Below are 14181 nucleotides of genomic sequence, written 5' to 3' on the forward strand. Positions count from 1 at the left end.
TTTTGTCAAATTTCTTATAAACGCTTTAATTCCTTTTCCACTATCATATGCAAGTATATATATATTTTTTTGTCAAACAACTTGATTTCATTCACTTAAATTCAAGTACAAAGAAGGGATACAGAATTCCAAAGTACACAACAGAAGCAAGCAGAGGCATTCCCCAATGCCAAACAAAGAAACATAAACATAGATTACATCGATCATTAATCCAAGAGAGCTTTGAATTACTTGCTAGGAAGCAAACAACACATGAGAGATCAAGGTATGTCGATAACTCTTCCAAGAGGAGTTCAATGGAAGGTGAAGTGGTCCCTGTCAAACTATGACTAGGAGACGTTGAAAAGGTAGTCATGACTAAGCTTCTCACCGGCGTGAGGGGAGCTACTTGAGGTTGAACAAGGGCCATAACAGGGAGCTTCATATGTCTGGGAGAAAAAGAACTCACCAAAGAAGCTAATAGAGGGATGCGCCAAAGATAAGTGGCAGACCATAACAAAACAGGAGGAGTCTCTCTCACATAAAAGCCATGGCTATGGAGATTAAGGCTTCCACACAAAGTTTGTAGCCGGAAAGACACAGGCAATTGATATCTCAAATATAATGGCGAAAGGTGAGGGCTGGTTGCTAAAGGTAACGGGAGGACAAAGCAAATAAGATTGATGACCTTGATAACCTTTGGGTGGTGGCTGAAGTCGCAAGCTAGTATTGGCAAAGGGTGACTATTCGCTAAGGATCTACCAAAGACATAGTCAGGCTGTTGACAATAGGATTTCAGAGCTGAATCGCCACATAACTTCAGAGCCAAGGGAGCAAATATTATTACCACATACATAGCAGATACCAGGGATCTGACTAACTGATTGAACAATCCTAGCAGTCTAACCGGTGTATTCCTCGAGAGGAGTCTTTGGCCTAAGAGGATATACTCGCGATATAGACCTTGATACGAGCTAGAAGTTGTTAAAGAGTAGTAGTAGATGGACCTGGTTTTTTGATAAATGGGCTGAGATAGGGGAATCTTTAATGGGCCGGCCTCATAATTCAGGTCCACCAAGAAAACACTAGGGTTTTCATCTGGTGACCACAAGCTTCTCGGTGTGCGGCGGCTGGTCGGAGTAAGCGACAAGATTTGCGTAGTTAAGGGCAGCTCCGAAGAACATAGCTTGCCGTGCGCCGTCGACGTCTTCCCCCGGAAAGGCGCATCTGATGGTTTAGAAGATTGAGCTTCTTCCATCAATAAAACCAAGGTGAAGAAATCTTCAGGTGAGAATAGGAGTCCGATTTTTGACATGTACAGAGCAGTGGACAATTGATCCGCATCCGCAGAGTCTGGGCATAAGAAAAGAATGATGGGAACCGCCGGAGATCTACATCGTTCTTTGCAAGATAAACAAACCAGATCTGAGTTTTGCATAATGTTGTAAAGTTGCCAAAAGTTTAAAAAGATGGGGAAAAAATTCAAGGAAGAGAACGAAAGAAGAGAAACAGGGTTGAAACAGAGAAGAGATGGGACAAAGGTCTCCCGACGTCGGCGAGCCGAAACTACACCGACGTCGGAGAAGGTAAGAGGAAAGGTTGTCTCGATATTCGCGTCTGAGAGAGAAGGTAAGAGGAAAGGTTGTCTCGATATTTGCGTCTGAGAGAGAATAATTGAGAAAGAAGAAGTTTAGTTTGGTGTTTCCCACCAAAATAGAAAGCTAAATCACAGCAAAACTCCACACGTGCCCTTGCTTGGTGTATTTTTCTTTATGTTCGTCGTCTTTGTTTATATGCAAATTTTCTAGTCACTTTTTAATTTAATATTTATTTTGTAATTAAATATTCTGTTGCTCTTAATAATTGGCTCGTTTTTAAAAAAGTTTAGTCTACTAATTAGTTATTTTTAACATCTTTAACATCTACAAATGTAATTAGTTATATGCCACATGAGTGGGCTTGAAAATTCGCAAGTGCCTTCACGTCACTGTATCAATTATTGTAAAGGTTAAGGAATCTAATTGGTGTCGTGAATCTCCATCTTAATTGTCAGGTTCGTACATACTTCTTTTAATAGTGCCTTCTCGACTGTTAGATATGAATACCATAATAATTTTGAACCATGCGAGTTTGTATAAATTACTAAGCGTTTTGGTTTGCAAAGATTTTGTTATAAAACTTGTATTGTTAAACATTTTTTAAAAAATAAATATAAACGATAAAAATAATCTAATTTATCTTCAGCAATGACAATAATATAATGAATTTTCATTAAATATTTAGACTCACATATTGGGGTGGGGATACATGTGTGAGCATGTTAGTTCTAAATTCATCTGTGTTTGGCTTGTTCATATGTGCCACACCACTTGCTTTATGCTCTTTAATCCTTTTTCTTTATTTTCTCTTTTTAATTTTCTATTTTTTTTAGCTTTTTCTCCTATGTTCAAATTAAATTAGTACATGTGATCTCCTCTAAACAGATTTATCCTCTTAAACCAAGGATAAATGATGGCAATATGTTATTCTTCTATATTTTCATCTGTCAGATGTTATAATTTTTTACCATATATGAGTAATTTATCGATTGACAACGTTGTTTTATTTTTATTTTCGTTTGAAAAAGATATTTGTATATATGTATATATGATAAATAATTCATTATCCAGTTAGATAAATGATTATTATATCGTCTAGTCCTTATTACTTTGAATATATAGCATTTTCTCCATCCTACTGTGTTGCAATTACTTTAATTTATTCATAGTGATTTTTATGTTAGTAATTTATTTCTTCTAAATGTGTTAGCTTGCTCAATTATGATATTTCATTTTCACTATACATGTAATTGAGGTTTTTTAAAAATACTTAAAAATCACATAAAACCTACGTTTTTTTGAATTTATTTACTGAATTTTCTTTCCAATCAATGATTAGATCTTTTTCTTTTTGTGAAAGCTTTCCCTTCGCATGTTTAATCCCTAATTGTATGGCTGTACGGTCATGAGATGGCATTTTTTGTTTGTTTGCTGATGGCCTGATGTTATATTGTTATCCACTTATTTAGGCGCCACTCAGCCAAATAATACAAATCTATCTTTTATTTCCAACACTGTTATATATATGGAGGTAGCAAAGTTTTAATAAGAAAGTTACTCAATGCTACTAATCATTCAAAACCTTTCATTATTTTTGCTAATGATACAGGTGGTTCGTAATTGTAGGTTAAATCCTCCCATATTTTAGAAAGTTGATTAGTGATTAGCTCCTTCTAAGTCACCAGTAATTATCATATGAAACGTCAAAATTCGCTTACAAGATAATCAGTATAAAGATATGTAACCTACAAATGTCAACCCATAAGCAATGAAAATTTTGATCCGATGAAATGAATACGATGAGATAGAGAAACAAAGGTTTGGTCCTTTGGCAAATGGAGAACATGTGCAATTGTGCACTAATCCTATTCCATACTATTTTTCAACTTCTTTTCTGTTCTATAATTTTAGTACTTTTTAACTCTAAAATTATTATTGAACCTAAAAGAAAAGAAAAATGAATTATGGTAGTAGCTAGAGTTTCATTCAAGGGTCCATCTCATTCACGTCTCCGTGACATCTAGCAACTAGCAAGTGCCTAGAAAGTGTATGAAACGACCTTATTGTTTTCGGTGAAGACATAAGTATATGTCCATATCTGAATCTGTTTCCTTTACTGATTGATTGGTCGAACTTATCCAATGACGATTTTTATTTTATTTTCAGTACAACAGAAAAGAAAAAATCAGTTACCTAGAACATTTTGATTAAAAGTTTTACCTACATGCTTGTTTATAGTTTATGACTCATACATTCATATTTAGTATTAATTGTTTTAAATAGCATTTCAATTATATATAACGAAATTTTCAGAAACATTACAGAGTTATCTACTTTCACTTATGTGTCCTTTCAAAAGATATATTTCAGCTGATCCTTTCGTGACATGATTTTTCACTTGTATATGTTGCACTAGCTCGAAGTTAGATTGTATATAATAGATAAAAACAAAGTGTAATTAACAAGTAATGTGCTCAGCTAATTTTGAAGAATATATATTGTTCTACCTGCAGGGTTTGTGAGAACTTTATAATTGACTGGATGTGAAATATCGATCCGCACATGCATGTGAATATGACTTTTGTGATTGTGAAATGTGGTGGGACTGCGGCGTTTTTGTGATAGATATAAGTCATAGGAAAGATACAATGAACATAAAATCAAAGACAACTTACAACTTAGGTTTTTCGTTTTAAGTATGTATCTTAATAAAAGATAACCTTTTTACTTTATTCATTTCAAACCCCACATTTTTGTGGTATAACAAAATAAAAACAAAAAACATAAATTTGAGGCTAGTCACAGAATAATCAAATATTTTTATCCAAAATCTAACTGTTATTTGGCCTAAATAAGAAGATTGGAGAGAACATGATGCTTAGACTAGTTATATATATCAATTACTCAACATTAGTTTAACCTATAACGATATCGTTTTTTTCTAATATACTTTGAAAATTTAGTTTCGTTTCTAACGTATATCAATCATAGTAAACATTTAAGTGCATGTGAATTTTCGAGATAATTTCGTTTTAAACTAAAAATCAAATAAGAAGAAAAAAAAGTGCAAAAAATGATTTACGAGGAAGTCCACTCAATAACATGAAACATCTTGGACCACAAAATTCCCAATCTTACTATTCTTGTGAAACAACCTTGTACCTAACTAGCGACAATTGTAATTTCACATAAAAAAGAATCATTGAAATTTCTAAAGTGTATCACTTATCTTTTATGTAAACGAGTGTACACGTGATTACGTGAATATATATATATATATATATATATATATATATATATATCTTTGAAACTTCAAAGTTTACATCTTATATTTCACGTAAAATAAGTGTACAAAAGAACAACACTAGAGAAGAGATCGGAAGAAGATCATATAAGTGATGGTACGTACATGTATATCATGTCCACAATGATACATTCAGAAACACTATATTATTGGCCTTTTTGGGGGTGGTAGTTTCAACACGGCACTTTGAAAATGTTGCTATTACAAAGAGTTTGTTGTACTAAACAAGTGTGGATTTGTTATTTCCCACCAAGAGGAGTTGGTAATATATCTATCTACCTAGGGGTCTCTTTTTTTCGTCAAATGATAATGACATTTACATGATCACACTAATAAGAAGGTAACTTAAGAAATATATCTAAATAGTAGGTTCTAATATATTAATACCATTACCGGCATGATGCACGAAAGCTTAGTCTATCAAACATATTCTTGAACTTATAGAATAGTGAATAATCATTTGTCCCCTTATTGGTACACAAATTCATATGATTCTTTAACTTCCACTAAGTAGATATGCGAAAAAATGGAACATATATATATTAAAGATAAAACGAAAAATTTTACAAATAAAATAGTAGTGTGGATTCCACATCATTTACACGTAAACTTTTCCAAACGTTTATTGTGTTATATGAGATTATTGTCTATGTTAATAATGCTAATCGATCACTAATGATGGGTTTGTAAGTTAAGTTGAGCGTAACAAAAAACAAACTAGGCCCATTAAATATTGGATATGGGCCTAACATAGCGCTTTTATTATTTTTTTGTTATCTCCTTACCCTCCGATTAAAAATCTCGATCGCCTCGTAACATCTCCGATTGCGATTTACTCCGGCGGCAATTTCCGAGACGGCGTACCACAAGCTTATCGTCTTCTTTCTCCTTCCTAAGGTGATTTTTGAGTTTTCGATCCGATTTTTTTGTTTTCTTCTACACAATTGTTTGTTTATATTACTCAATTTCTACGAATAAATCTCTGATTCAGGTACGGAGAAGGTGGTCCAGATTGATCTGAGTTGTGTACAATGGCGTCTGGTAGCGTCGGAGGAGGCGGATCCTTGTCGGAGGTATATAGTAGTGCGAAAAGGATTCTGCTCAAGGCTCGCGACGGAATCGAGAGGTTGGAGAGGTTCGAGTCATCTTCTATGGATTCTCCCGATTTGGCTTCCTCCGTTAAACGAGACATTACTGAGGTCCGATCTCTTTGCTCCAACATGGATGCTCTCTGGCGCTCAATCCATGTTAAATCTCAACGTGATCTCTGGAGAAGGTTCTTGTTTCATCCCTCTCATGTTCTAAATTCATGTGCAAGTGATCATTGCAAATCTCTGAATGCGTAAGAGTAGTTTTAGACTAAGTTATTGTGTATACTCTGTGTTGAATTCACAAAGCATATTAGGTGGTTCTTGATTTCTACTGGTTTCTGAACCTCATAAGTAGTACTTCTCAAACGTTAGGGTGATTTAGTCCAAGTTCTTGTGTACTGTATGTTGAAATCACAAAGCATATTAGGTGTTTCTTGATTTCTACTGGTTTCTGAATCTCATAACTAGTGCTTCTCAAACGTTAGGGTGATTTAGTCCAAGTTCTTGTGTATACTCTGTGTTGAAATCACAAAGCATATTAGGTGCTTCTCGATTTCTACTGGTTTCTGAATCTCATAAGTAGTTTAGCTCTTGTGTTGAAATCAGAAGTTAATTTGGGGGGTTTTGTTGCAGAAAGACTGAACAAGTTGGAGAAGAGGCTGAGTATTTAAACCAGAGTCTGGAAAAATACATGTTGAGGAATCAGAGAAAGATGTTGGAAGCTAAAGAGAGAGCGGATTTGTTAGGGAGAGCGAGCGGAGAAGGAGCTCACATTATGCAAATATTTGATGAGGAAGCTCAAGCTATGAACTCTGTTAAGAATTCAAAGAGGATGCTTGAAGAATCGTTTTCAAGTGGAGTTGCTATCCTCTCCAAATATGCTGAACAAAGAGATCGTTTGAAGGTAACCTTAACCGAATCGTAATCTGTGTTATATGCCACACAAACATGATATTGATGCCATTAAAGGTTTTCTCACATTGGGTTTTTGGATGTGTCAGAGGGCACAGCGTAAAGCTTTGGATGTTCTGAACACCGTAGGGCTTTCCAACTCGGTACTGAGGCTCATTGAGAGGCGCAATCGTGTTGATACTTGGATCAAGTACGCTGGTATGATCGCAACACTTGTCATATTGTATTTTTTCATAAGATGGACACGCTAAACCAAAGAAAATTGAAAGGCTTTAGTTACAAAGATTATAATATGTAAAGAGTTTTGGCTACTTGATCTGACTTCTTGTGCGCGGCTAAAAGATATTTTGTTTTGCTTATGCCTATTACAAGACATTTCTGGCATCTGATCTGTATAGCTTATCAAGTTGAGATTGTCAAAATAGTACACAGCTTCTCGATTTCCTTTGCTTTGAATACAAACAACAACCAAGTATAAGGAATCTTTTTTGTCTTCCATTTTCTCGAGGCTACGATCAAATGTTCACAATCTACAAGACAAGAGGGAGACGGAGCTTGATTGAATTTGTTAAAGAAATTCGTTGTACATTAATACTGAAATTGATATATCGTCGTTATAGAGATGTTCTCGTATCAGAGTTGAAATATAAAGCTAGAGTCGAATCTTGTTGGCTTTACAAAATGATTTGTGGTTTTAATACGGTAGTAAGGTAGTGACTTAGCGTTAGTCTCGTCAACAATCAAACAAAAAAAAGCTTCTAAGCGTTAACTCTCGTAACCAAAGATAGCAGACATGAAAATAAGCAAACTAGCCCAAAGTTGACATAAAAAAGGTTCAAGAGAATAAAATCATAATTCTAATGAGCAGTTTGTTTATCGCAAGGAAGTTCAAACCTGTAAAAGAAATTAACATTATTCTGACAAAAAACTAACTATAGGGAGAGATTAAAAAACAACAAAAAAAATCAGTAAATACCTCTTCGTAGAGGATGAGATTTTGTTGTGTAGTCAGACAGCAACAATCTGATGTATTCTCCACGCAGTGACGACAGCTAAAGAAGAGCATCCTTTGTGCAGTCGGTTGTAACAAATTGTGTATCTTGATTGCAAGCAAGGCAAAACTCATAGTGTATTTCCACATGATCAACTTCATTTTCATCTATATCTTCATTTTCATTTTCATCCTATGTAAATTTAATAAAAAAAATAATTGTAAAAAAATTGTACTCAAAGCTTTTCTATAAAACAAAATAGAATTTTTTAGTTAGTGCGTAGAGTTATTTACATATATTTTTTCTTTGAAAAAACTAATTACATATATATATTAATTAACATTTATCACCAAAATCTAGTAATTTAAATTTTCAACAATCACCAAAATTGTTGCCAAATATTCACCACTATCAATAATATTGCCAATTTTTTTTAAAAAAACTTAATTCAACCATTATCTCCTAAAACATTAATTTTCTAATTTTCTAATTAGAAAATTTATAAGTTGTTAATAAAAAATATATTTTCCCACATAGAATTGTGATTACACGATTTATGGTAATTCTTTCATTTATTAGATATTACTAATTTTGATGGTAAAGTTATTTCAAATTAACCATTAATCCAAAATACGATGCTAAATACATTGGTATTGTTTTCCTTAAACGGTAATAATAAAGTTATATCTATACTAGTATTTTTGCAGCAATTTTTGCTCAAAAATACTTTTTGGAAAGTTTTTGCATTTAATGCATTGATTTTAATATTAGTTACCAAAAATTTCAAAATTAATTGTAGAAATTTTTTTTTTAAATAAAGAAATCTGTCTACCTCATTTAAACATAAATATATGATTTTCTTTCATTTTTATTTGAATTTTTATTTAAATTATCTTGAATTATTCTATAATACAATTAGTTAATAAAAATTGTGATTTTTTCTTGGATATGATGTAATATTTTTTTTAAACGGACATATATTACTCAATGGAATCCATAGTTCAGTGTACAATATCCCATATCGCCTAAAAAATTGGTCAATAGTTCAGTGTCATACTATAAAAGAGACCAAAATGATTCAGAATACAAATGAGTAGAAAACTTAATTTAGCAGATAGTCAAACTTAAAAAAAAACTTTTATTTGGTTTATTTTGGTTTTTTATTTTAAATATTTTGAAAAAGTTAAATATTATAAATATTTAAAACTTTTAAAATTAAAATATTCTAAATATTTACATTTTATAAAACGTTTAAATATTATAAATAATTATATTTTTAGAAAGTTAAACTTTATAATATATTAATAATATATAAAAGATTATGAAGTTTCACATATTATAAATATTTAAACTTTATAAGAAATTTAAATATTATAAATATTTCAACTTTTAAAAAAATTAGAAGACTTTTAAAATATTAATAATATATTTAAACTTTTACAAAACTTCAAATATGAGAAATATTCAACCGTTTTAAGAATTCTAAGTACTATAAATATTTAAACTTTATAAGAAGAGCCAATCTTATAAAATGTAAATGGTTACAATCTTAATAAATAACATATCAACTCAATCTAATATTTATAATACAAAACAATAAATATTAAAAATGAAGATGATATAGTGCGAGTTAAAATATCTCGGGAAGGGTTATATAGCGGGACGGGTTTTGTTGATATTTATATATTTGAAACTATCATTAATTCGGTGTTACACGGGTAAAACATCATTTCATTATTTTGTTAACACTGTTGGTATCAGAGAATATATATATCTAATTAAATTGATTAAATAAATATTATGTAAAAAACATATTACCGTATTATATGGTTTAAACTATAAAATTAGCAATTATTATATAATTATTTAACCAACAATACAACTTATAATTTAAATTTTTTAATTATAAATAATTTGTTCCACGGTACACCGCGGGTCCTAATCTAGTGTAAAGACATTGGCGTTGCACTCTGTTCTACATTACGACAGACATAATAAACCAGATATATTATGTTTCGTTTGTTTATAGTTCGGTCTTAAAACCCTAAACCCCCGATGATTCACTTGTTAAGTGTAACTATGATGCAGGATTTGATCACCTTACTAATCAAACCATGGGAGGATGGATCATACGTAATACAGATGGTATATCACAAGGATGGGGCTCTACAAGACTTGGTGCGACAAGAACTTCAATTGAAGCTGAAGCAAAGGCCCTGTTAATGGCTCTGCAACAAACTTGGATTAGAGGTTTTACTTCTGTCTGTTTTGAAGGAGATTGTCAGATTTTATATAAGATCATCAACTATGAATACACAGACATATTTTTAGATGGTATAATCCAAGATATTCGATTATGGGCAGGGGCGGATCCAGACAAAGAAATTGTATGGGGCACAAATTACTTACTATTAATAATATTAATTTACATAATAAAACATTTAATAAAACATAACTTCAACCTTTAGTATATTTAAATTTTATTTTTAATTAGCTATAAAATATATTTAATTGTATATTAGAAGTGGAATTTCTATATTTAGCATTTCGAAGTAAAGATATGCAATTGTTTTGCGTATAAATAATCATTTCCAAGTAAAAAAAAACCTCTATATTTCTTTCTATATATAATTTCCAAAATTAAAATATATTTGATTGCATATTATAACAACCAATTAATATCATAAATATTAGTATACATATATAGAAATTCAACAGTAAAGGAAAGAAATATGGCCATGAAAGATGGATGATTTCTCCATTTTATTAAACAATGAAGAAAGAGAAAAACCAAAAAAAGTGAGTCGAACTCTCCACCAGATAATTTTACTAGAGGCACACAGTACCAACTCAACCAGGGAAAAAACTGTAATTAGCATACACATAATAAATTTTATAAATGGAGTATGGGGCACGTGCCCCACCCACTAATGCTCTAGATCCGCCCCTGATTATGGGCATCATATTTTTCAAATATTGCTTTTAGCTTTACAAAAAGAGGGGGGAATATTGTAGCTCATCTGTTAGCAAAGTTTGGTTATCAAACATGTAATTTTTTATTCTGATTGTTTTAACCCGCCAATTTGGCTTTACAAACAATTGTATTTGGACTACCAAAGTTCTCATCAATATAATTCAATTTCGACGAAAAAAAAAGTTCGGTCTTAAAACCAAAAAAAAAAAAAACACACGAAAAGAGAAGAAAATTTAAAAACAAGAGGGGGGACACGTGGCAACATCGGCGTTAAAAAAGCATGTGGCGTAGAGAGTCTCGCTCTGTTTTCTCCTTTCCCCTTCTTCTTCTTCTTCATCCACCGCCCTGACCGCCCTCTCACGTCACGTCTCTCTGTTTCTGTGGTTCTCTGGCTTCTGTCTGTGTTTGTGCTGCTCTCATGGCGGAGACCTCTACTACGCTTCTCTTCTCCACCTTCTCCTCTCACCTCACCATCTCTCCTGTTCGTCACTCTCATCATCATCCCTCCCCCGCTCGATTCTCATCTCTTCTTTCCCGCGTTCGGCGGCCTTCTCGATTCGGCGTTAAGGCTTCGCATTACGGTAGCTTCTCCGATGACGATGCTTTTAGCTTCTTCCCTTGGTCCGATGCTAATAACGGTAAATCTAATTACGGGAGGGTCTCATCTCACTCACTCTTATTGTTGGATTTAGATTAGACTCTCTCATATGATCTAATCAAAATCAGGGTGATCTGATCTCAATCTTTATGTTATGATGCTTGTTTATCATTCTTGAATTATGTAATTTAACAGTTTTTGAAGTCTTTATTCACATTTTCTTGAAATCATATTCAAGATCATTCTTGAATTATGCTTGTTGATCTGGCTTCTTGTGCGCGGGTGAAAGATTTATTTTGTTTTGTTTATGCCTATTACAAGACATTTCTGGCATCTCATCTATAGCTCATCAAGTTGAGATTGTCAAAATAGTACACAGCTTCTCGATTTTCCTTTGCTTTGAATACAAACAACAACCAAGTATAAGGAATCTTTTTTTTGTCTTCCATATTCTCGAGGCTACGATCAAATGTTCACAATCTACAAGACAAGAGGGAGACGGAGTTTGATTGATTTTGTTAAAAAAATTCGTTGTACATTAATTTTAAAATTGATATATCGTCGTTATGGAGATGTTCAGAGTTGAAATATAAACAAACGTGTATTTTGGTGATGATGATATTTCTTTCCAGCGATTCGAATCTTGTTGGCTTTACAAAATGATTTATGGTTTTGATACGGTATAGTAAGGTAGAGACTTACAACTACACAAGTAGCCAACACTGAACACTGTACTACGGTTATTATAAACAATCTAGGTGCATCAATTGAAATGTTAATAGAAAGAGGAAAACAAGTGTTCTAAAAGATAAATAGTCATAATATCAACCAGATCTAGATGAAACACAAAAGTAGCGAAAAATCACAAGAGACACAAGAGCAGTGGTAACAAACATATTTGGGATCTTAAAAGTATTGAATACGGAAGAGCTTGGCACGTGAACACTAGGTTTAGGTTGGTATTCGGATGTACTTTCGGATGTGGTTGCTTCCGGTCGTCGTCGAAATAAGAGCAAATTTTCAACGAAAGGAGATAGAACAGAGATGCCTCTCTGGATGAGCCGTACTTCATCTGTCTCAGGACAATATTTGAATAACCTCTTGCAATTGTCATGGAAGAAAAGATGTCCTTGGTTAGAAGAATGGGTCAACGCCCTGAACCACAAGGCTTGCGGCTTTTGAGGAAAAAGATCTGTAGAGCGTAAAAAGATGTTGTAGGTCTTAGTCCATGTTTTTTCTTGTGCATCAAGAATACATATCTCAATTCTCCTATAAGGATAAGGTTTTAGACGGGTTTTGACAAAGGCTAGACGGTCATCAAGGTTGACAAGCTGGTCTGACCAGCTTCCTAAACGTGGAGGTGGGATCTTACGAAACTCTTCAGTGTGAAGATCCAAACCTAATACGGCGAACATTTGACCACTTACTTGTAACCAATATATAGATCCATTAACACAGGCCGACTTCCTCTTTGATTCAACAGCGAAAGGAGGTGGCCTGCGCAGTTTCCGCCATTCCCCAATGTTAACATCGAGAATATCGAATTGGTTAGTGTAGAAGAACATCCTCACTACTTTATAGCTCCCACTAACTTTGTGTCGACCGAATCCCATCGCCCAATCTCCAGGGAAATTAATCCACCAAAACTCTGGGCCTGGGCAAAAAGAGGGGCGGGGTCTGACTGGATCTGGGCCGGAAGGGAATCTAAGGAGTTGTCCGGTGGAAGGGTTAAAAACGTTGACCCAACCAGGTACGGGGATGCAAATCAAACCGTCACATGTGAGCGAGGGTCGTGTGGCGACGTCATCGAAGTGTAAATAGAACATCTCAATCTCTGTGTCCCCTTGGAACCGCCACTTGCTCCGGTGGTCTCCGGCCGCTAGGATTTTCCGGCGGTTGTTTTTTCCAACATTGATACGCCTCTCAGCATACATCCTCGACTCCAGTATTGATTTCCATTGTTTTGAGACAGCTTTGAATTTGAGGACGGATTGAAGTGGCAGTCGAAGCAAGATTTCTTCAACTAGATCGGGAACTATGTAGTTCATCATCGAATTAGGTTTTCTAAGAATCTTTGTTTGGTAGTATTATCAACGGTGGTTCTTTCACCGGAATCGGTGCTCGGAGGGCTAAGAAGGAAGTCGGTTCGTTTTAGACTACTTATCTGACACGTTTATTGTTTTTCTCCGATCGTTGACACGTGGTTTGAGATCGAGACAAAATCTAATTTCTTCTTATGCGGGAAACCTCTTCGGCCTATTTGGGCCTGAACCTTTTCTGTAATCTTGCACTTTGGAAGGGCTTTCTTTTAGCCCTTTTAGCCCATGTATGCCTTGATTTGTTTAATACAATATATTTCTCTTGTGAAAAAAAAAAAAAAATTTATGGTCTCAAAGAAAAGAGAACCAAAAAAAAAGTCGGATTTAGGAAATTGATTTGCTAAATTGATTTGCTAAGATTTGTGAAATTGAATCTCAAATGTTAACATCTTCGAACCTGATCATCAATGAAAGACATCAAAATTGGGTTGAGTATCAATCCATTCATCTTTAAAGATGTGGATGAAAAAGTTGAATATTGTTTCTTTATAACTTATTAATTTCTTCAACTTTTTAAGTTAAATAAATTGAATAATTTTTCAATCTTTTCAACTTAAATAGTGAAATTAATTGAATAGTATTTTTCAACTTCTTCAACCTATTAATTTGTGTAACCATTTGTACCATCTATGTT

At 33.5% G+C, this 14181-nt stretch overlaps 2 protein-coding genes across 2 annotated transcripts; one reads left to right on the top strand and one right to left on the bottom strand.

The window, feature by feature from the left end:
• Nucleotides 5661–7324, top strand: LOC104785828 (membrin-11-like). The gene is made up of 4 exons (XM_010511115.1): nt 5661–5778; nt 5873–6157; nt 6606–6876; nt 6974–7324. The coding sequence occupies exons 2-4, from the start codon at nt 5913–5915 to the stop codon at nt 7133–7135; spliced, it is 678 nt and encodes a 225-aa protein (XP_010509417.1). The 5' UTR covers nt 5661–5778; nt 5873–5912; the 3' UTR covers nt 7136–7324.
• LOC104785829 (F-box/LRR-repeat protein At2g43260-like) lies at nt 12211–13773 on the bottom strand. Its single transcript, XM_019245735.1, has one exon. The coding sequence runs from the start codon at nt 13497–13499 to the stop codon at nt 12273–12275; it is 1227 nt and encodes a 408-aa protein (XP_019101280.1). The 5' UTR covers nt 13500–13773; the 3' UTR covers nt 12211–12272.

The sequence above is a fragment of the Camelina sativa genome, chromosome 5 (genome assembly GCF_000633955.1).
Source record: "Camelina sativa cultivar DH55 chromosome 5, Cs, whole genome shotgun sequence".
Classification (NCBI taxonomy): Eukaryota; Viridiplantae; Streptophyta; class Magnoliopsida; order Brassicales; family Brassicaceae; genus Camelina; species Camelina sativa.